The sequence below is a fragment of the Talpa europaea genome (genome assembly GCF_964194135.1).
Source record: "Talpa europaea genome assembly, chromosome: 8".
NCBI classification, from domain to species: domain Eukaryota; kingdom Metazoa; phylum Chordata; class Mammalia; order Eulipotyphla; family Talpidae; genus Talpa; species Talpa europaea.
In genome coordinates, this window is record NC_140075.1 from 81,782,038 (window position 1) to 81,805,936 (window position 23,899).

At 33.5% G+C, this 23,899-nt stretch overlaps 1 protein-coding gene across 1 annotated transcript in view; it reads right to left on the minus strand.

Annotated features, from left to right (window-relative positions):
- Nucleotides 1-23,899, minus strand: part of MAP4K5 (mitogen-activated protein kinase kinase kinase kinase 5) — a gene marked incomplete at both ends in the record, with an annotated part of 90,873 nt that overhangs the window by 36,985 nt on the left and 29,989 nt on the right. Inside the window, 8 exons of the mRNA XM_084240033.1 lie at nucleotides 2,285-2,363; nucleotides 8,070-8,186; nucleotides 9,086-9,167; nucleotides 11,021-11,083; nucleotides 13,271-13,402; nucleotides 17,834-17,906; nucleotides 18,759-18,801; nucleotides 18,890-18,937. Of these exons, the coding sequence (XP_084096159.1) occupies nucleotides 2,285-2,363; nucleotides 8,070-8,186; nucleotides 9,086-9,167; nucleotides 11,021-11,083; nucleotides 13,271-13,402; nucleotides 17,834-17,906; nucleotides 18,759-18,801; nucleotides 18,890-18,937 (637 nt within the window). The remainder of the gene's footprint in view (nucleotides 1-2,284; nucleotides 2,364-8,069; nucleotides 8,187-9,085; nucleotides 9,168-11,020; nucleotides 11,084-13,270; nucleotides 13,403-17,833; nucleotides 17,907-18,758; nucleotides 18,802-18,889; nucleotides 18,938-23,899) is intronic.

A 23,899-nucleotide genomic window follows, 5' to 3' on the forward strand; every position in this document is an offset into this window, starting at 1 on the left:
TAATTTTTTATATCTTGAACTGGAGGAAGTTTTGTGTCTATTCATATTTAGAAATTCATCATGTAGTACACATAAGCATTTTATTATATGTAAATTACCAGCTAAATTTAAAAAACCAATGTAAAATGAATAACTATAAGAAAGTGAAAATCAAAATCAACAAAAAACTATGAACCAGAGACACTTTTAGGGGGGCGGGGGCGGGAGGGGAGGGATTGGGGTCAGAATGGGGGGGCTGCAATTGTATGGGGAATATAACAATAAAATTTATAAAATAAAAAAAAAAATAAAAAACCAATGTAACTAAGTATATTAAAAAGTCTGTTAAATAAACAAAAACAAAGCTGTAAACACTCCTGAGACACATAAAGGAAGACTTGAGAAAATTAAGACATAACACCAATAAAATGACCTTCACCTCTTATCAATTATTCTGTCTGGTAGTTGAAGCATAAGAGTTTACTCTATGAAGATACTAGTACTATAGGTACTCTCCTAAAGACCTAAAAGTATTGAACTTACTTCTGAAGTACTAGATCATGTTAAAAAGACAGAATATCATAAAGATGATAGCTATACCAAAGTTAATAAAGTAATGAGTAAAACTCAGTAAAAACACTGAGGTTTTTCTAAACTGGATAAGCTCTTTCTTAAGTTTATGTGCAGAAAATGCAAAGCCAAATATCATAATAAAAGAATAGCAACTATGTATGTATATGGGTAGTGGAGGGGAATAGGGTGATTAATCTTAACAGATTTTAAGATGTACTATGAAGGTATAATAATAGAGAGTATGCTACCAACATATGAAAGGGCATATTAATGAAACAGAATAAAAGCTCCAGAAAGGGCCCCAAAATATATGTGGGCATTTAGTATATAATACAGGTAGCATATCAAATCTACCAGTGAAAAGGTTAAGTTTCCAATAAATAACTTTGAAAACAATGAGTATTCATTCAGAAAGAAACCAAAGTTGAATTCATATGTCATACTTTCTACCAAATACATATCTTATTAATAAAAAATTTAAATATGTTAAATAATGAAACTGAAAACTCAAGAAGAAACTATAGGAAAATTCTTTGATAATTTTAGAATGAGGAAGGCCTTGCTAAATATGACACAAAATCCAAAAGCTCTCTGCATAAGATAATTAACAGACTACATCAACTGAACACTATATAGCCAAATAAAATAATGAAGACAGCATTATAATGCATTATCAACTTTGCTACTTCTTCAGGTATTTGTAGTGCAGAGAATCACTTGGGATTATATAAAAAGAAAGCATAAGGACATATTAGCAATCTGAGTACTAACAAAAAGATTATAAGCTTAAATATGAAGAGGCCTGACTGAAACAACTGATAAGGGATGCACATTCTACTTCCGTATCATCTTAGATTTCCAAAGCTATAACCAGAGCTAGAAATATTTGGGTACAAGTAAATGCATACTTTAAAAAATACACATTGCAATAATTCTAATTAGCCTAAATATTTTATGAATCATCTCTCCCTATGTGGCTTATATTTTTATATCTTATTTTATTTTACTTTAAATCTTTTTTGAAACAAGTATGCATTTAAGTCAATACACCCATACCTAAAACTTCTTTCCAAATCAGTTCTTCTAAATTAATGTGGCTAAAGTCAGAAATACTGTTGATACAAAATTTTTAACTCTCAGTGATTTACTAAATAAAAATTAATTTCCCCTTTTAAATACAAATTTTAGAAATAGTGCATCATAATGTTAACCCGATTAAAACAACCAAAACCAATCCAAATATCCAGTAATAGGAAACTGTTGTATTACAACCTATCAACTCAACGAAACAGGATACAACCATTCCACAAAACATTTTGAAAGGATAGGCTAATACATGGCAAATACTTCTATGTTAGCTTTATATATAGTACAAATTCAGCCATGTGAAAATATACATGGAAAAACAAGAAGGAAATTCAACAAAATATTATTTGTGGTTGGTATTTAGGCAATGTGATTATGGACAATGTTAATTTTCTATTTTTTTCCTCTTGCAAATTTTCTGCAATAGGTGTGTATTACTTTCATAATTAGAAAATAAAAACTGATTATATACAAAGTAAATTCCATTACAAAGCACAAAAGCAACTCCTATCTTAGAGGCATTCTGATAAGTTAAAACATATAGCCTCAGTTAGTCCGATATTTTACTATTTCAAAACGCAAAGTATACGAAGACCCAGCTCAACCCTCCAAAGCCACCAATTGAAAATGTATATCAAACACATACAATTTATTTCTGAAGCTGTCCGCTCAGCTCTGGCATTCCTGTTTGTAGATCTAATGGTATGACGAATGATTGCATGGGGCTGTGAATATAAGCATAATATATACACACTTTAAAAATTTCAATGATAAAAGGCGAAACGTTCTCTTTTGAATTAAATGATTATTTACTGACAAATATGATTACCTACTAATAAATAAGATAAAATAACATAAAAAAGGCAAAGAACATTAAGATACTTTAAAAGTGAATTCACTTATTCATGACACAGCTATAATCTGATCTGGGGCCTTGAAGTACCAGTAGGCACTGGATGTGCAATAATGAGCTGTATTATTCTAGACAGCTTCCACTATTCTAGATAACAGAAAGAAGATGAATAAAGAAGATGAAAAAAGTGATGAAAAAAGAAAAAGGAATTGTGGGGTGTTTATGGGGATCTGAGGTTGGTTATTATTTGGCTGTAGTGAAGGTTAGATGAAGAGGTGACAGTGCTAGAAGAACAGACTGGTGATGAGCCAAATCATGAAGGGCTCTGAATGTCAGCCTAGTGTTCTTAATTTTATATTTTTTGTAAAGGAAAATTTTTGAGATTTCACAGAAAGGGAGTAGCAATACCAAAGTCAGCTTTAAGAATAATATGCTAAGCGTGTAAGAGTATGGAAGGAAGAAATAGGGGATGCAGGAAGACTGAGTAAGAGTATTGTAGTAATACAGTTTTAGTGTGTATATGTAAGGGGAATCTTCTGTCCTGTGAAAGACATCTTATACTTGCGATCATTAGTCTGAAATATGGTTGTTAGTGTCATTCTACAAAAAACTGGAAATGTTAAGAATTAAATTAGGGAAGTGATAGAAAAAAAAAAGAGTATTGTAGTAAACCAAGTTAAGAAGCTACTTCCACCCTTCTGTATAATCTGTTCTTATATATATAATCTGTTCTTCTGAAGCAATGCCTTCAGCTCAATTCCTATTTATGACATTTCCAACAATGGTTCACACATATATTTTTTCTCTACCTCAAGACCCCACCATCATACCAAAGGACTTCAAAAGTTCAGATGGATGTACAATTTATTGTTCTGGATTTAAGTTTTCTGACCTCATCTTCAAAGACATTCTCCATACTCAATGTACTCGCCAGTCCTAAGAGCACACCCTGAATCTTGCCATCAGTTCTGACGTTTGAACTTACACTATATTTCATCTCCTTTATCTTCACTCTTTTACCTAGCTAGTTTATATCTGGTGGCCAAAATTTCAACCAATAACTTGCCAATATCCTAAATTCCCTTTGCCCTACTGTCCTTCAGTAGATGGTATTGGCAACCTGGATAAATTAAATTAGTTATTCTTTTGTTTACATATATACTAAGTACCAATTACGCCTAGAAGAAATTGTGCTGCAGAAAACCATGAAAATTCATCTCCTCTGAGTCTCTGTCCAAAAACAAATCTCTAGTCATTTCACCCAACCATTCTCCTCATTAACTACCTCACACCTCTACACTCTTCAAATTCACCCATTTTCCTTTACATTTTCAGGAGATGACCTTGCCGTTTACTTATAGAGAAAATGAAAATCATCAATAGAAAAAGACTGACCTCTAACTCAACTTCCAGCTATCCTTCTCTCTAATGTAAAGAATATATTTAGTTAAAATCAAGTCCTTCATCATAACATAGATCCCAGCCTCTCCTTCCTTCTGAGGAACTTTGTCTACTCACTCGCTTCTCTGGAATCTTTTATCTATTGGATCCTTTTCCTCAGAATTTAAGTCTGTTCCTACTTCCTCCTACCCACAAAAAAAAAATCATCTGCTAACTCTTCCCCCCCCATTACTAACTCTATTCTCCCCCTATTTCATAAATGAATTACTATAGTTATCTTTCAAACATTCCAATCTAGCTTCACCACCACTATTTGAAGTTACTTCATTAATCAAATACTACCACCGAAATACACTCTTTTTAAAATTTTTATTTATTTTTAAATTTATTTTTATTTATTTATACAAGCACTGGGTACAGTCAGAAGCATGGGAGGGTGAGAGAATTCACCAGAGCCAGAGCGGGGAAGAGAACAGGCAGATGGACGAAATACACTGCTGAGGGGAGCAGCGGGCATGGCAGGAGAGGTCTGTGCGCCATGTGTGACCCTCGCCCAGTGGTCGGGGATCGAACCGGCGCTGCAGAGGCTGCGGGCAGCTTCGCAGCCCAGCGCTCAACCGCTGTGCCACCAGGGGAGGCCCAGTCTTTTTTTTAAATGAAGTATCATTTTTAAATCCTTTAAAATTTTTTGACAGTATAGGACTTCAGGTGTGGTGAACAGACTTTTTAAACTTAATTTCTAGTTGGTATTCTTATTGAAACTTTCCTTCCTTCTTTTAATATTCCTTATCAACTTCCTCTGCTTGTTCCTCTTTGCCTATTTGATCCTTAAATTCTAGGAGAAATTTCAAGATTTTGTTCTAGGCCCTCTTCTTTTCTTATTCTACATGCTTCCTTTGGGTGCTCATACTACATCTAATGGCTCTCAAATTTATTACTTCCAATCCAAACTTTCATCCCTAAGTGACAAACCACGTAATATCTAACTCTTACGAGACTTTTCCATTTGAAAGTGTTGTGTAATATGAAAATTAATAGGGCCTCCCCTGGGGACAGCGGTTGAGCGTTGGGCTGCGAAGCTGCCCACAGCCTCTGCAGCGCTGGTTCGATCCCCGGCCACCGGCAAGGGTCCCACATGACGTGACAGACCTCCCTTGCCGTGCCCACTGCTCCCCTCAGCAGTGTATTTCGGTCCATCTACCTGTTCTGTTTCCCGCTCTGGCTCTGGTGAATTCTCTCACCCTCCCGCGCTTCTGACTGTACCCAGTGCTTGTATAAATAAATAAATTTAAAAAAAAAGATGAAAATTACTACGTGTAGAACTGAACTCATTTTTTTTCCCAACCTAGATTTTTACTATTGTTAGGTCCTATCTCAATATAAATGGTACTTTTATACCTACCTGGCTGTTCTAGCAGCAATCTGTTTTTAATCCTACATTTTATATTGTCTACCTTCATACAACCACCAACTCTCTCATATAATTAAGAATTAGTCTACTTTTTCCCCCAACTTGCTCTACCACAGCAACACCACTACTTCTATTTTACTAATTTTGATAGCCTCTTAACAGGGTTTAAAGAATGGTATCACCATACTGAAGTCAGAGAGCTTTACAAAATGCTTATCTGATCATGTCACACCCCCACCTTTTAATGGCTCCTACTGCCCTTAGTTGAATCTAGTTCAAAATTTTAACAAGGTTTGAAACGGCTAGCATCTGGTTCTATAACCTCATCTTCCATCACTTCCTTCCTTGTTTTCTGTTCTAAAGAGACTAACCTTTTTTCAGTTCCTCAAGGACAGGCTTTCCCTCTTGTGTAGGCTTTCAAACAAGTTATTACTGTTTCTGATCAGAATACTTCTGCCTGTTTCCTTCCTCTAGTTCTGTCTTCAGGTTAGTTTTCACCATAAATATTGCTCCTGCAGTGAGTCCTTTCCTGTCTTTATAATATGCCTTTAAACCACCCTATGTTTCCCATTGTATAATAGCTATCACAACTATAAATTACTTATTGGTATTTCTGAAGTTCTGTTGAGCCCATATCATATGCCCTAAGAAGAAAGAGACAGTGTCAATCTCATATACCACTGTGTCCCCAAATACCTGTTACAAGGTGTTACACTTCAAGAACTGAAGATTATGGTAGTATCACTGAACAGAAAGACAAAACTCAAAATGCAGAGTGAATGTGGGGAACCCAGCAAAATAGAATGGGAAATAAAAAGAGTTTAGTTATTTGTAACCAAGAAATTGAGGAATCGAATAATGTTCAATTCCACTAGCTTAACCATTCTTTAAAATTTTTATTAAGAAATTAAGATCCTATTTATTAATCACTAGTCTGTAAATGATGGTATTAGTAGAAAAAATATGTTTGGCTCATTTATTTAATATTTTCAATCAAAGTTAATTTAACATTCAACAAGATATTTATTGGGTACCTACTATGTAGCAGTTCTATGCTAAATACCAGGCAATGAGGAAACAAAGGTTAGTTTTCAAAGATTATTTAATGATTATTTTGTAGATACACAGAAACAATGGTGTATTAACTGCAAGCACAGGTTCCAGAGTTAGTTTGCCTGGATTCAAATCCTAGTTCTACTACTTACTAGCCATATGACCTTGGGCAAATTACTTCTGTTCTTTACCCTTTGTTTCCTTATTTGTGAAATTTAGATAGTAACAGTACCCTATTTCAAAGGGCTGTTTCCAGTATTAAATAGTTAACAGGAAAATTATTTGGCCCAATATTTGATACACAGTGACTATCTAGCAGTTGTCATGATACTTACATTGTATAATTTAAAACTTAACATAAAATAGAAAATTTCCTTCAATAAATAATAATAAAGTTTAGCTCTCCAGTTGTAGCAGAAGATAGAGCTATAAAGGGAAAGAAAGGCATAAAGAAAATGAAGAGAGATTCAGAGAAATACAGAAAAAGGAATCATCAAAGGAGAGGAAGAGACATTGATGAAAAACAGCCTTGAATTAAATATAGGTAAAAATAGGTACCTGGAACTGAGCCAGAAATCCCTCATTCCTGATAAACATATTTTTTTTTAATTTTAAGAAATTAAAACCTTATTTATTAATCACAAATCTGTGAACGATGGCTGAAGTAGAAAAGTTGTATTGTTAAATATATATTCAAACAATTCTATATTATTTTCAAAAAAACCAAGCATAGTTATGAAAAGTCCTACATGTAATTATGCAAGAAATAACAATTTCGAATAAGTATTGGAAAGCGTAAAATTTTCTATGGGAACCTCAATTTTAAAAAAAAATTTGTATTCTGTTAATGATGTTTATTATCGAGAAACTACAAAAAAAGACCAATTAGATTTCCAGGGAGTCTCTTTTATGAAAATAATAAGCAAATGTTTTATAGCTAAACTTTTGTTTTTTTAATCTAAAGCAACATCTTTAAAACTTTCATTTTCTTAGAAATAATTATTCTTTATATACACACATAAATTCTGCAGAAAAGTTTTGGGAGAAGGAAAAGCATATCCACCTCTGATTTCTGGAGGGGCAAGGGAGAAATCTGATTCTAATCTCAGCTAACTCAAAAATCTTCATGTAAACCAGTAAATTAAATAAAATAATGTTAAGAAGAACAATAATCCTAGCTCTACAACTAGGTTAAGAAAAATATCAACCAGGGGCCCCCCTGGTGGCGCAGCGGTTGAGCGCTGGGTTGCAAAGCTGCCCGAAGCCTCTGTAGCGCCGGTTCGGTCCCCGGCTGCTCCCCAGCCACCAGAGGAGGGTCCCTCATGGCGCGCAGACCTCTCCTGCCACGCCTGCTGCTCCCCTCAGCAGTGTACTTTGGTTCTTCTGCCTGTTCTGTTCCCTGCTCTGGCTCTGGTGAATTCTCTCACCCTCCCAAGCTTCTGACTGTACCCAGTGCTTGTATAAATAAATAAATAAATCTTAAAATAAAAAATAAATAAATGAAATGGGATTACATATAACCCTTAAAAAAAAAAAAGAAAAATATCAGCCAATTAAATATATTATATTACAATAAAAAAGCATCAACTGGTAATTATATTCAGGATAAGTGTAATTTACATTGTCAATCTGTCATTAAAACTTAATTAATCCAACAGTCAATTAGAAAACAAAGTCTAAGACCATATTAAACATTTGCAAATACTTCCTTACCTCAAAGTCATCATCATCTCCTTCAGTATAATGTGCATGGTTGTCTGGATTATTCACTTTGTCCAACAGTTCAACTGCCAGGGCCCTAGAGAGACCTGGCTGCCCTACAAAAGTATGCTAAGTAAAAACAAAACAAAACAAAACTTCAGGGCTTTTACAACAGTGGATTACAGAAAAAGTTATTTGTACTTTTCCAGTTAGTAACTATGACAGATAAGCATATTGGGAACCCCAACACAAACAAATGAGAAAATCTATTAGTCACAGAAATATAGTTGTATAGTTATAAAACTATATAACTGTAACAGTTATATATTACAAAACTAAAGTGCCTTTGTGGGGAAACTTTATAATGTGAATAAATTCTCTATGTAAATTTACCTAATCTATATTAGATTGTAAAGTTACAAGCTTGGTAATACCAATGACATTTATTTACCATGTTATTATACATAATCACAATTAAGAAAAAAGGATGTGTGTTCTACATTAGCATATTTAATTTGGTAAAATTATGTTAATGTAAAGACATTAAGTTTTATGACATTTAAAGCTTTCATAGATTGCTGTAATGTTTTTCTAATAAAAATTTATAAACATATACAAAGTATTCTATAAACTTAACATAAGAAACCAAGAAAAGCAATTAATTTTAGATTACAGCAACCTTCTGAAGTTTTCTCAAGGCAGGGATTGGAAAACTACAGTTCATGGGCAAAATCAGTAAACTGCCTCTTAGGAACAAAGTTTCACTAGGTGTTAAAGTCATACACATTTATGTGTACTAATAATGGATGCTTTTGTGCTACAAGGGCAAAACTGAGTAGTTGCAATGGTGACTGTATGACCCACAAAGTAAAATATTTATATCTGGCTATTTACAGAAAGTTTGTTGACCCCCGCAGTAAGAGATCACTTACATTTTTGTATTAAAAACACCTACATACTTCTGTTTGAGTGATATGCCTAACTACTATATGACTACATAAAATGCCCTTATAATTTCAATGACTTACAGTCAGAAGTCTTTCAGCAGTTGGTCTTTTTTTTGGGTTTTTGGTTAGTGCAATTTTGACAAAATTATGGAATGTTGACGACCTTCAAATAAAGAGAGATATTTACAACAATAATTCACTAATGCTTTTTTGTGTGTTACTAAAAGAGATTAACTTACAAGCAGTTAGAAAGTCTGAAACACATGGTTTTTCCTTAGGCCTCTTTTATCTAAAAACATAAACCCAAAGGTAGTGTATACTCTTGGAAGTGTGGCAGTTTCATCTCTTAAATAAAATACAATCAGTTAACAGAAAAGTATATATGACCTCAAAATACACAGTGAAAACTAGAAATGGGTAGCTTTACCATGTATTGGATATATAATTTTGTGTCGTAGGTCCACCTAGGAGTCAAAGTGACCTTTTCTCATAGTCTAATTTGTAAACTACGCAAATGTGTTGCTATACCAAAAGAGATGGGTGGCATAGAGGTTGGGTGGTAGTATGCGAGATTATTTAAAATCGGAAAAGGTCATTGAACTCCTTAGGATTGAAAGCAAAAATGAGGGAATGAGTTTTAGCAAACAGAGGAGTTTTCCTGCCACCTGCATTGATGAAGTAGGGAAAGCAAGAAGACATAAATTAAGGAAATCATGTTTTGATTATTAATTAATGGCAGAGAGGGGTATGTATACCATTGCCAAGATTCCATTGGAGAAGGGGTTGGGCAAGAACTAAAGAGTTGAAATAACCTTAGTCATTAGCAAAGACAGCAACCAGACAGCAGTTCTCTGTAAAGAAATCACAGTATCAGTACCTTTACTGATAGGGTAAGGATCGTTTTGGAATATGTGATTTTAACTGTTATAACTAATAGTCATTCATTTCTGAATGAATATGCAGTAATTTCAGCCATAAAGCTCTTCAGTTTCAGTTACTTAGGAACTTAGGGTAACTGGGAATAGGAAGAAATTTGTGTCGATACAAAATAATACAGTTAGGAACAGGATATGAACTCCTTTATTTCTACAGTGTGGTATATGACTTTCATTCTTGGCATTCACCCCCAAAGTTGTTCCTAGTAACACTATGAACTGTCAGGATAATAAAAAATAAACCAGTGATGTAGATTCTGTTTCAGATATAGGCTTCCTAGAGTTTGAAATAAGATAAGGCCTATCTTCCCAGTAAAATGAATATACAGGCACAATTTTGGGGGCCCATTTGGTTTTGATTTAAAAAGAAAAAAAGGAGCCAGGGCATTCTAGAAGTTATTAAACCTTGGATTTCCTTAGGACAGCTGAGATCAGACTAGATGGCAAAACTAGCAAATAATAATGAAAACAAAGCTAGAACTTAGGGGGAAAAAGAGAGATCCTTGTAATCTAGATGAATTCCTGACTTTAAGAATTTAGAAACTTTCATTTGCATAGTGTTTAAATTTAAATGTATGGGAAGATATTACTATAAAAATAATTTTCAATTTTTATCATCTAACAGAAGATGTCCTTATGAACTATAACAGGCAAACTACTCTACTTTGGAAGAAATCAGGATGAAAACGAGTAGCTACCATTTTGATTATTACAAGAGAAAGGTAATAAAAAAAGCCAGTAAGGAATGATCATGTTATCTCAGAAACCTTCTCATATCACCTTCCAAGAAAGCAACATGGAAGTAAAGGAACACAGGGCAAAAATATGAATCTCCAAAACCTTCCTATATTTATTTCAAATGCTTTCCTCACTAAACCTTACCCTAGATGTCAAAACACTAAGAAAAGAAAATGTTCAGTTTTATGAGAGGAGATTATAAAGTAACACTGACCTAGAAAATCAACCTAGATCCTTGCCATAGTTATGAAAGGAAATTAGATGTCTACCGTCAAAGTAAACTGTTTATTGTTTCTTCTACTCAATTTCATCATCTATAAAGTCTATATATTCTTTTACTCACCATTTTGTTTTGTCCTTTAGTTTCGGAGGCTGAAAATTACTTTTTGACATTAAGAAGAGGGCCCTGGAACAAAAATTTTAGTTTAAGAGCAAATCAAAATCCTTGTATTACTACAACTAATCATTAACTAACTATACTGTGACAAATTTATATAAGATTATTGTATATGTAGATAATGATGAAAACTGGTATGGAATACAGAAATTAATTTTTTTCTTTTTTAAAAAATTTTTTTCTATTTTGGGCCTCCCCTGGTGGCGCAGCGGTTGAGCGCTGGGTTGCAAGGCTGCTTGTAGCCTCTGCAGCGCCAGTTCGATCTCCGGCCACCAGCGAGGGTCCCACACACACACAAAAAAATTCTATTTTGATAGTATATGGAAAATTTCTCCTGGTTATAGAGTTATCTTTAAATTTCAAATAAATTCTTATTTAACAGGTAAAGCTACCAAATGTTAGATTTTCATCACCATACTGTTAAATATAAAGCGAGTATTAAATCTTAACCACAAGTCTATATAACTGCATATTATTCTGTAACACAAAGAGATATGTTATTCTACAACAAAATACTGGCCATAACAATTATTTTGGGTATTAAGGCACATAATATCCATTTCCTAACCCTGTTTCCCTTTATGGACAATGATTTTACATATTTTCTCATTATTAATGACATGTCAATCTACAAGAATACTTTTTTTGTGTGAATTCACCTTTGACCCATTTTCCTATGGATTTTGTGAACAGAAAGATGGAGGATTTAAGAAGAAAATTCAAAATGTTTTATTTCATTATTTCCTATAAATGCCCTTCCAGGTTTCTAATGAAACTCCCTAGTCTTTTTATTTATTTTTTAAAAACTATTATTTTTTAAAAGATTTATTTATTTATACCTATCAGAACTGGGGTATAGAACAGAGATGTGAGGGGTGAGAGAATTCACCAGAAAGAGTGGGGAGCAGAACAGGCAAATCTACTGAAATAACTGCTGAGGGGAGCAGCAAGTGATACAGGAGTGGTCCTGCACTACCTGGTCTTTTTAAATACCAAAGATATTTTCTTTTTAAAAATTAAAAAGCAAAGTCTGTATTTCTATTACCTAAGTCATTATTTTAAATTTACTGCTTTCCTTTTTTAGTCTTTATCTAAATGCTAATCAATTACTACATCATTATAACTATATTAGGTAATATTATGCTCTGCTTTACTCACTAATCAATTTTCATGTTGTTGTGGCACGTGTGTGTGTGTGTGTGTGTGTGTGTGTGTAAAAGCTGTCCTTAACTGCTAAACAATTTGCTTAACAATGTTCAATAATTCACCAATTATTGAACACTTAGAATTTTTTTTTTCTGTTATCCTGAAATGGATAATTCTCAGCTTCTGCTTTTCTTGGATTATTACCTAAGAGTAAGTATAATCTTCCCAGTAGTGAAATCATTGAAATATTTGCCCATAAAAAAGAACATCAAATTATTTTCCTAAAGGTCTACACTATTGGCATTCTTGCTAAAAATAATAAATCTTTTAACTTGTATATCCTTGGCTACTTGTGAGGTCAATAGCTTCCCATGTTTCCTTAGTATCTGGTACTTGCTCTTTAACAATCTATCTTTTGTTTATAGTTTCTGAATGAGTTCTACTGTCTATTATATGTTAGAATGCTTTCTCCTTCTGTTGATTTTTTAGAATTTCTAATAATTACTTTTAAAGTTTAAATTTTAGCCCAATTTATCTCTTCTTTCAAAATATTAAAAATCTTTTTACAAACACCCTCAAATATTTTTTTTCTAAGAGATGGTATACTTTAAAATGTAAATAATTATACTAAGCATCGACTCCTCTCATTATCCATAGACAAAGAGAAACAAAATCAAGGGAGAAAAAGAAAATCTCATTTGCATCCAATCATTTGTTTATAATTTCACTCAGGACAAAAAAGAAAACAAATTCAACTGATGAAAGATGAAATGTAAAGACTAAAGAAAAAATGTTTTTTTAAGTGATAACTGCTATATCCTAATATGATTATCAACGGAAATTTGTTTTATGGAAAAGCTTCAGACAGTGTAGACAATTTACTGCCATGTTGTCTTAGGAACAGCAATACAAGAAAGCAGGTTTTAGATGAGATGTCCTCCATGACCCTTATAACACACATGAAAATAAACTGGAATTCTCAAGTTGTCAGTGCTTCACTTTCCCCAAACACTAGATTAATATGTGTATAATTGTAAACAGTGAGAACACCTCATTGGATGAAGATCAAACATAGGCGGCTGAAGTTCTCCAAGCTCAATTGCTGTTATTCCTACAGCCCAAATATCACAGAGTTGGTTGTAGCCACCATTCTTCTCTACTGCTGCAACTTCTGGGGCCATCCTAGAAGGAAAGAGTGAATATAACATTTTTATTATTTAAAAACAATATGAAATCCACATTTTGCTACACTTACTAGATTTCTTGGAGGGAAAGAAATTGAGAAGCATTCACTAGAAAAGAAGAACATTATACTAGGGAAGACTTAATAAAGAACACACACACACACACACTCTCATTTAAAATTTATTATTTAAAAATCTTAAATCCTCTCCTTTGAATGCGGGTGCTTTAAGGGAAACATCATGTTTTACTTTAGTTTCTATTTTGTGAATCTTGTATATAATACAGGAAGAGAAAAAACAAACACCTAAACCTGAGAGAAAGTTCTCAAAGTAAGACTTAAAAGAATAAACTGGCAGGGGGCCTCCCCTGGTGGCGCAGCAGCAGTTGAGCGCTGGGCTGTGAAGCTGCCGCAGCCTCTGCAGCGCTGGTTCAATCCCTGGCCACCGGGCGAGGGTCCCATATGGCGTGCAGACCTCTCCTGCCATGCCCGCTGCTCCCCTCAGCAGTGTACTTCGGTCCTTCTGCCTGTTCTGCTCCCTGCTCTGACTGGTGAATTCTCTCACCCTCCCGCACTTCTGACTGTACCCAGTGCTTGTATAAATAAATAAATAAATCTTAAAAAAAAATATGACATTCTTTGGCATCAGTTATTTTTTTTTTTTTTAAAAAAGAATAAACTGGCAGGGAGTTAAAAGGAATGAAGAACCTGGACATTTATTTTAGTCAGAGGATGCAAGTGCAGCGCTAGGAAGAGAGCATGGAACACCTGGAAAGGTGAGAGGACACTGCTACTTAAATGCATACTCTACAGATTGATATGGGGCCATAAACTACTTGTCAGCACTCTGTGAAAGGCACAGTAACTGAGAGTAAACAGCAACTTTCTGCCAAATACATGGTCATTTTTTGTAATTCATTTTTAATTTATTTTACAGAAGTATCAGTCTGTGATGGATAGAAAGTGAAAAAAATTAGTCTTTCACTACAGATAGTCAGAGAAGGTCTATAAAGTGTTTGGAAAATGAACTTCAGAAGTAGAGGCTAAATAATGAAAGGGAATTCACTCAAAGATTTAATTATAGGGGTAAACTTAACCTAAAACTTACAGCAGCATGAAGGATAGTGAAACCTGTCAGTTAGGTAAGGTAGAAGGCTATTTCAAAACCAGATAAAAGGAAAAAAGATAAAGAACTTTTTGAAGGCAGTGGCAGAGGGGGCAGAATGAAAAACGTTGATTAAAGAGATTGATTTGAGTATAAAATGCTTGCACATGTCAAAGTAGAGCTATTATCAAACAACTGTTAGATACATGCAAGATTAAAGGTCATTGAATAGGTGAGTTAAAGTTATCTACTTGGTAGTCAGGGGTGTATAATGATGGCATCTGAAGTTCTAAAGCACAGATGATATTACTCAGGGGAAATACTTTTTTATTTCTTAATGTTTACTATTTTAAAATTAAATTTATATTTGTATTGAGTATTCTCAAGATAGAAGTTGCTTTTGTATGCACTCTATGTTACAAGGGGTTATATAACATACCTTTCAACTTTAATGTGGTTAAGGTTCCATAAAATTTGTATACTGAAAATGCCAACATGTAGACAGATGTACATGTTTTATGCAAGTACTCTATAAGTGAGTATAGGCATACAGAGAAGAAAATGATCTCCATGGAGAACATGGAGAAAGATGAGTAAAGGCAAGTTTCATAGAGAAAAGAAGTTAAATTGATTATAGGTGGAATGTAGGGGATCCAACATTCTATTACATTTCAACCAGTGTATAAAAATGAAGAATGATGTAAAAAATATATAAAATAATTTTTAGAAAAATAAGTTAAATTCAAACCCTGAGGAAGCATATGGGTCTTATCTCTGTCCACGGGAATGAGTTAGTGGTAGCTAACAGGAGTGCCAAGTTGACGAGGACTATTACGTATACTGACTCAGTGGAAAACAAAGTTATGATCAAAAAAATGCAAAGTATGTGCCAATCTTAAAAAAGAGCAGGAGTTCCGATAAACACAATGAACAATATCTGGTAGAATGAGAGTACAAAAACTAACAAAGGTGACTAACAAAAGGTGACTAGAGGAAGGTTCACAAAGGAGGACGATCACAGAAAAAGACCGAGGAGGGAAACAGGCACACAATGAAGGAAATTTTATATGTAATCTAACTCTTCTGTGTTTTCCTTTAACTTTTATTTAAATGGTATTTTTGGACTTTTGTTAGAAGTGCTATGTGTTCATTAAAGATAATTTATGAAAAAATATGGAAGAAAACAGTAAACATGCTCCCATCCAAACAGTTTCACATATTTTAATTCATAAATTTTACTTAAACATATATATCGTCTATAAAATAACATATTGTAAATGCACTTTTAATCTTGTTTTTTAATTAACAATGTATCAAGAACCCATCTACTGACCATTCAACTTCACCCACATTTTTAATACCAGCAATTTATTCCATTGACTTGAAAGTATGTACATAATTTTCTTAACTGTTTCCTGCTGCATATGCAAATTTCTCAATTTTTCATTACTAAAGTATTGTGATAAAGCTCTTCATATAAAAATCTAATATGCCTCCCTAATAAATAACAAATGGAAATGAGACAAAAGCACATAAAAAACATTGCTTGAAGTTTCTGAAATATATTAGTATAGCCAATTATATTTCAAAACTATTCTACCAATTTCCACCTTCACTGTCAAATATTTAGTGACACAAATAGTTATACCTATGATTCCAAATATTTTTCAAATTGACAGAAAAGAATGTTAGTTTATTTAATTTGCTGCTTTGGTCATCACTAGAAGAAACATTTTTCATATTTTATGCCATCTTAAATGCATCCTTTTACAGCTCTGCTTTTAATTTTTTTTTTTTTTATAGAGGCATGTTTTTATTTATTTATTTGTTTGTTTGTTTTGTTTATACATGCACTGGGTACAGTCAGAAGCGCGGGAGGGTGAGAGAATTCACCAGAGCCAGAGCGGGGAGCAGAGCAGGCAGAAGGACCGAAGTACACTGCTGAGGGGAGCAGCGGGCGGCAGGAGAGGTCTGCGCACCATGTGGGACCCTCCTCTGGTGGCCGGGGAGCAGCCGGGGATCGAACCGGCACTGCAGAGGCCGCGGGCAGCTTCGCAACCCAGCGCTCAACCACTGCGCCACCGGGGAGGCCCTACAGCTCTGCTTTTAATTAAACACTTATTGATTTAGTATTTAAACATTTAAAACAATAAAACCTAGTTTGTCATATTTTAGCCAATATTACCTGATTACTTGTCTTTTAATTATGGCTAAGCTGACTGGATGTGTATGTTTCAAATTTTTACAAGTTAAATCCATCAGTTTTTCCTTTTAGCATTTTATGCTTTTATGACAATAAAGGCCTACTCAACTGTGACAGGAGTCAGTCACTAGCAGTTCTTTTGATCTCACTTTTATATTTAACTATTTTGCTATACCAATATAATTTATTTTGGTATTAGGCATAAAGTATGCAGTTGCTTTAAATTGCTTTCCAAATAATAAATTACCCAAATACTTGATAATAAAGAATTCAATCTTTCATAAAACTTAATGGGACCTTTTATAATCTTCACTAAATTATTTACATATAGGGTTTATTACTACACTTCCTATTACATTTCAACCATCTGTCTTCAATAATGACAGTAGTGTTTCAGTATGACTTTGTCAATAACTGGTAGGATTCATTATGAGTAGGACAGGTAATGAAGACTAATGGTAGGAAGCATGAGTTTTAATAACCAGAAAGTGCAAAACATAGATCAAGGGCCTCCCCGGTGGCGCAGCGGTTGAGCGCTGGGTTGCGAAGCTGCCCGCGGCCTCTGCAGCGCCGGTTCGATCCCCAGCTGCTCCCCGGCCACCGGAGGAGGGTCCCACACGGCGCGCAGACCTCTCCTGCCGTCCGCTGCTCCCCTCAGCAGTGTACTTCGGTCCTTCTGCCTGCTCTGCTCCCTGCCCTGGCTCTGGTGAATTCTCTCACCCTCCCGCGCTTCTGACTGTACCCAGTGCTTGTATTAAAAAACTAAATAAATAAATCTTAAAAAAAAAAATAAAATGTATTAAAAAAAAAAACATAGATCAAAACAGAAACAGTACTAAGAGGAAAGGAAAGAAAATGATAAGAAATTATAGTAACAGTCTTTCTGTTTAAAGTCTCACATCTATGAGATTCCAGGCATAGAAGACATTATTAGTACTTAAGCACAGGGAAGGCAGGACAATGGTTCTCTAACCCAGTCAGAAGAACTATAAAACAAAAAAACATGCATATCCCCTGACTTTCAGTTAAGTATCAATTCTTTGCATTACTAAGTATCAGTGCTGATCACTATGAACCTTGAAGTGAAAAAACGCACAACATGCAATCCTAGTGATAACTTACCAGTAAGGGGTGCCAATGAAAGATTTTCTCTTTGCAATGGTAGCTGTTATTTTTGCAGCCACACCAAAATCAGCTGGTAAGGAAAAAACAAAACACAAAATTTTAGTTCTTTTCAATTAAACCATCAATTTTTCTAAATTTCTTTTTATTTTTGTTTTTGTTTTAGGTTTTTTTTGAAGTACTTTTTTTCTTACATGATTGTTAGTTTTTGGATAATATGTGATTTTTTTCCTTAAGGGTGGTGATTGTAAAAGTATTTCTACATTTCACCCTTAAACTGGCATTATTAATAGTTCAGGTCGTAGGGAAACGGAATACCTGAATGTCCACATCTTTCTTGTTTCACAACAAACTCATTAGCAGAAAATAATTGATACTTTAGAATGAAAACATACTGTAAGAATAAAGTTAACAAAAATATTTTTATTACAAGCACATTGAAGCTAATTTGGGGGAAAAAAAGGCAAAATAAAATACCCCACCTAGATTTCTTTTACACAACCAGGGTAGCATTAAATTTTATTGTTGTTGTGAAATACGTAAAAAAACTTGTAAAAAACTCAATATACATATAGTTCATTTTTGTCATTTAGCATACCATATTTAACTGTTAGTTTTGATGACTAAATAATGTTCCATAAGTGGATTTATCAAAATTTTCAAACTTTTTGTTACTAGGCCTATTTGTGTATTTTTATAATAAATAATACCATGATTAATAATGCTATGATTAAACCCATATTTTGTGAATATGGGTTTTCCATTTTTAAGATTAATTTGCTAAAACTGAGTCTTAGGAATGAAATTACTGGACCAAAAAATGAATAGTATTGAGGCTCTTGATATGAACATTAAACTTGTAAAATGACAATTCTCATTAAAATTAAAATTTTTTTACAAGTTTCAAGAACTTCAAATAACATACCTAATTTTACATCACCATGATCGGTCAATAAAATGTTTGCACCCTAAAACAAAAATATAAGTATTATTAAATTAGTATCACAAAATTCCTTCCAATAAAATGATCCATTTAAACAGAGTAAATGAACTTACTTTGATATCTCTATGCATTTTGCCTTTAGTATGCAAATAGGCAAGGCCCTATAGTGGGAGGAAAAAGGAGGTATTATTAAACTGTAAATCTGACTCCTAAATTTTCTACTTATATTCCTATTAAATAAGGAAGACCGAAATATCTTTTAGGGGGAAGAAAGAAAACCTGGATGAGTTTCATTTTACTAAGCAATGTTTATTGTAAAATTTCTAATTTATTTTTTGGATAAAAATCAAATATGTTACCATACCATTACCACAGTCAAGATAATGAACATACCCATCACTCCCAAAAGCCCCTCACATTCACAAACATAGATCTGTTAATACAGATTAGACTTGAATTTTTTAGTTTTATGTAAACAGAATCATAGATTATTTTTTACTGTCTAGCTTCTTCGAGTCACACCAAATTGCGATTCCTTGTCAACACAAACATCAATAATTGGTTCATCACTAAATAGCATCCCATTGTACAGATGGGCCAGAATTTGTTTACACATTCACCTATAGATAGACATACGGGTTGTTTGGTTGCTTCCTGTTTGGGGCTATTAATAATAAAACTGACTGAAGATTCAAGTAAGAGTCCTTGTATGATTTTCTTCCTCTTTGGCTAAAATCTAGGAATGTAATAGCTAGATCATATGGTGATATAAGTATAAACTTTTATACTACCAAAACAACTACCAAATTTTTTTTTCCAAAGCATCCGTACCATTTTATATTGAAACCAGCAGTGGTTCTAGTTAATCCAAATCCTTAAAAACTGAAGGTCAGTCTTTTTCATTTAGTGATTCTAATTGGAATATACTGGTATCTCATGTGGCTTTTTTTTTTTATTTTTATTTTATTTATTTATTTATTTCCTTTTTTATAGAGGCATGCTTTATTTATTTGTTTTGCTGGTTTGTCTGTTTGTTTTTGTTTATACATGCACTGGGTACAGTCAGAAGCGCGGGAGGGTGAGAGAATTCACCAGAGCCAGAGCGGGGAGCAGAGCAGGCAGAAGGACCGAAGCACACTGCTGAGGGGAGCAGCGGGCGGCAGGAGAGGTCTGCGCGCCATGTGGGACCCTCCTCCGGTGGCCGGGGAGCAGCCGGGGATCGAACCGGCGCCGCAGAGGCCGCGGGCAGCTTCGCAACCCAGCGCTCAACCGCTGCGCCACCGGGGAGGCCCTCATGTGGCTTTTAAACTACTTTTCTAATAAGTAATGGTGTTGGGTATCTTTACCATGTTCTTATTTGCCATCCACATATTTTCTTTAAGTGTCTGTTCAAATCTTTTGCCTATTTGGTTTTGGGGTTTCCTTATCACTGAGTTTTGGGAGTTCTTCATATATTCTGGATACAAGTCCTTGATCAGATATATAATTTGCAAGTGTCTTTCTCTAGCCTGCGGTTTGTCTTTTTATTCTCTTCACAGAATCTCTGAAGGGAAAAAGTTTTTAATTTTGAACAAGTCTAATATAACAAGTTTTTCTTTATGGATTATGCTTTTCATTTTATGATTGAAAAGGTTTTGTTTCACTCAAGATAGTAAAAATTTTCTCCTATTAAGTTTTGACTTAATTTAACATATGATATGAAGTATGGTTCATTTGATATGAAGTATGGTCTCCATATTTGCATATGGATGTACAATTATTTCAGTATCATTTGTTGACGTCTCTCCTTTCTCCAATGAACTGTCTTTTCATCTTTGGCAAAAAATCAGCAAATCTATGTGTAGATTTTTTCTATTTTGTTCCGCTGAACTCCTTGTCTACCCTTATGCCTATACAACTACATTTTGATTAGTATGATTTTACAAGTCATACTGCTTAGTCCTCAAATTTTTGTTCTTTTTTCAAAGTTGTTTATATATTCCAAATCCTTGGAATTGCCATGGGAATGTCAGAATCAATGTTAGTTGTCAATTTCTACAGAAAATTAAAAAAAAGTTTGCTTAGAATTTGATTTGGGTACATTGAATCCATAGATCAATTTGGGGAGAAATGATATCTTAACAGTATTTAGTTTTCTGATCCATGAGTACAGTGTAGTTCTCCATTTACTTAGGTCTTCTCTAATTTCTCAACAGTTTTGCAGTTTTCAGTAGACAGGTGTTGAGTCTTTTGTCAAATATATCCTCAAGAATGTCATATTTTAATGTAAAGGGTATTATTTTTTAAAATTCTTTCTTATTGTGTTGTTAGTATATAGAAATCTAATCAATTTTGTATATTGATCTTGAATCCTGCAATATTTCTAGTCTCATATTAGTTCTATCTGCTACTTTGTAGATTCTATTTCATCTACATAGATGATTGGGTAGACCATAATAAATACAACTTTACTTATTTTTTAATCTGGACGCATGCCTTTTATTTCAGTGCTTCTTCTTTTTACACTGTCTGAAACCTCTAGTATAATGTTGAAAAGTGGTGAGAGCTGACATCTTTGCCTTATTTGATTTTGGAAGAGAAAATATCTAGTCTTTTGCCATTAAGCTTGATTTAAGTATAGGTGCTCACTAACAGGCTGATCAAGTTCCTTTCAATTCCCAGTATACTTACAATTTTTATCATGAATGAATGTTTGATTTTGCTAAAAGCTTGTTCTGTGTCTAGATGATCATGTGTGTTTTCCTTTTTGTTTGTTAATATGGTTGGTTATTTGAAATGGTATTTGAATGTTAAATCAACATTGCAATCTAAGATACATCCCACTTGTTCATGATGAATTATCTTTTTTATATATTGTTGGATTACCTTTGCTAGCCTTTCTCTTTTTCCCCCCACTTTTTAATTTTTGCATCTATATTTGAAGGATACTAGTTTGTAGTTTGTTCTCTTTCAATGTTGTCAGATTCGGGTTTCAGAACAATGCTGGTCCATAAAGTGCTTTGGGAGTTACTCCCTATCTTCAATTTTCTAAAAGAGCGTATTAGAATTGGCATTTCTCCCATAAAGAATTTATCCATGCTGTGATCTGACATGGAGTTTTCTTTGTGGGAACAGATACAGGATGATTCAGATGATTTGGTAACTTGTCTCAAGGAAATTATCTATTTCATCTAAGATATAGATTTTACTGTCATAAAGCTGTTCATATTCTTTTGGTACTAAATATCTTTTTCATTTTTTTAATATTTATGGATTGTTATAATGCCCCCTTACTCATTGCAAATTTTGGTGATGTGTTTCTTCTTTTTATTTGCCTCGATTAATATGACTTAGGGTTTAATAATTTTACTGATCTTCTCAGTTTTTGGTTTCATTGATTTTCTCACATTTTTCTGATTGTCACTGTAATCCTTTCTGTTTAATTTGCTCATGCTTTTCTAGTTTCTTAAGGTGGAAGTTGAATATTTGATTTCAGGCCTATCTTCCTTTCCAATATTGGTATTTAGTGCTAAAAAAGTTCTCTAAGTACTGTTTTTGTGGCATCCCAAATTTTGAAGCATTGTATTTTCACTTCATTTGGTTCAAAATACTTTTTAATTTCTCTTTTGGTTTCATCATGGTTTATGTAACTGTGCTTCATTATATTTCCACGTATTTCTCCAAATTTCTGGATATACCCAATAAATGTTCCTGTTAATTTCTTTAATTATACTGTGGTCAGAAAATATACTCTGAATGATTTAAATCCTTTTAAAGGTACTAAGACATACTTCATGGACCAGAATAAGATCTATCTTGGTAAAGGTTCTTGAAAACCTTGAAAAACATATGTATCCTGCTATTGTTGGACTAAAAAACTCAGTTAGGTCAAGTTAGTAGATTGTGTTGTTCAAGTTTTATATATCCATGTTGATTTTCTGCCTATTTGGTCTGCAAAATTACTGTGAGAAGGGTACTGAAATCTTGCCCTAACTATGCATTTATCTATTTCTCCTTTCATTTTTCTATAGTTTTTTTTTTTTAATCATGTGTATTAAAGCTGTGTTACTAGGGGCAAAATCATTTAGGGTTATTATGTCTTTCGGCAAAATAGTCTTTGCTCTAAAGTTGACTTTATCTGACATTAACATGGCCATTTCAGCTTTCTTTTGAATCATTATTACAGTGCTTTTCTGTCTTTTATTTGTAACCTGTATGTGTCATTATGTAATAAAAGTCATTTTTTTGTAGGCAGCATCTAGCTGTAACTACTATTCTCTTTGATTGTATCAGTTCAACTTTTTTAGATTCCACATTAAAGTGAGATCATGTAGTATTTCTTTCTGAGCCTTGCTTATTTCACTCATCACAATGTTCCCCAGATTCATCCATATTGTTGCAAATGAATGCTTTCATTCTTTTTTTATGGCTGAACAATATTCCACTATATATGTGTACCACATATATAAAACATATATAGATATATAGATGTATATCATCTTTATCCATTCATCAGTCACTGGACACCAGATTTTTGCTAGCATATCAGAATTTAAAAATCTAACTAATATTGAAGGTCAACCCTACCAAAGCCTCATTTTATACTTGGGGAATAAGAACCAAAAAAGGGGTTATGGTCATATATTAGGGCCAGAATGCAAACTCAAGTTTTGTTTGTTTTTTTTTATCTCTATTTAGCACTCTGTCCATTTTCAGGAAATGTATATATTTGAGTTTACTTTCACATATTTAAAAATAAGATTTAAATAAGTGGAAACCATATCTTTTTCTAAATGACTCGAATTTTCCCCTAAGTCAGGTCAATCTCCCAGTTTCTAAAATATGGAAGACAAAAAATAGAATATCAATTTCACTTTTACACAAATTGCACAATCTAGGAAATGTAGACAGAAAAGCATGAATTAACAATTATTAGCTATAAATTACCAAAATAAAAAACACAATTACTATGACTTAATTTCTTTCTGACTTAAATGCATTAAAATTTAAGAACAAACTTCCTCAACTTTAGGGCATTGAAATAAAGAAATTGGGAGAAATGCTGCTTACTCTATACCCCTATTGAAGATTTACATCCTACTTTAACAAACTACATGCTCTCATGGGCTCTAAAATGATGAAGA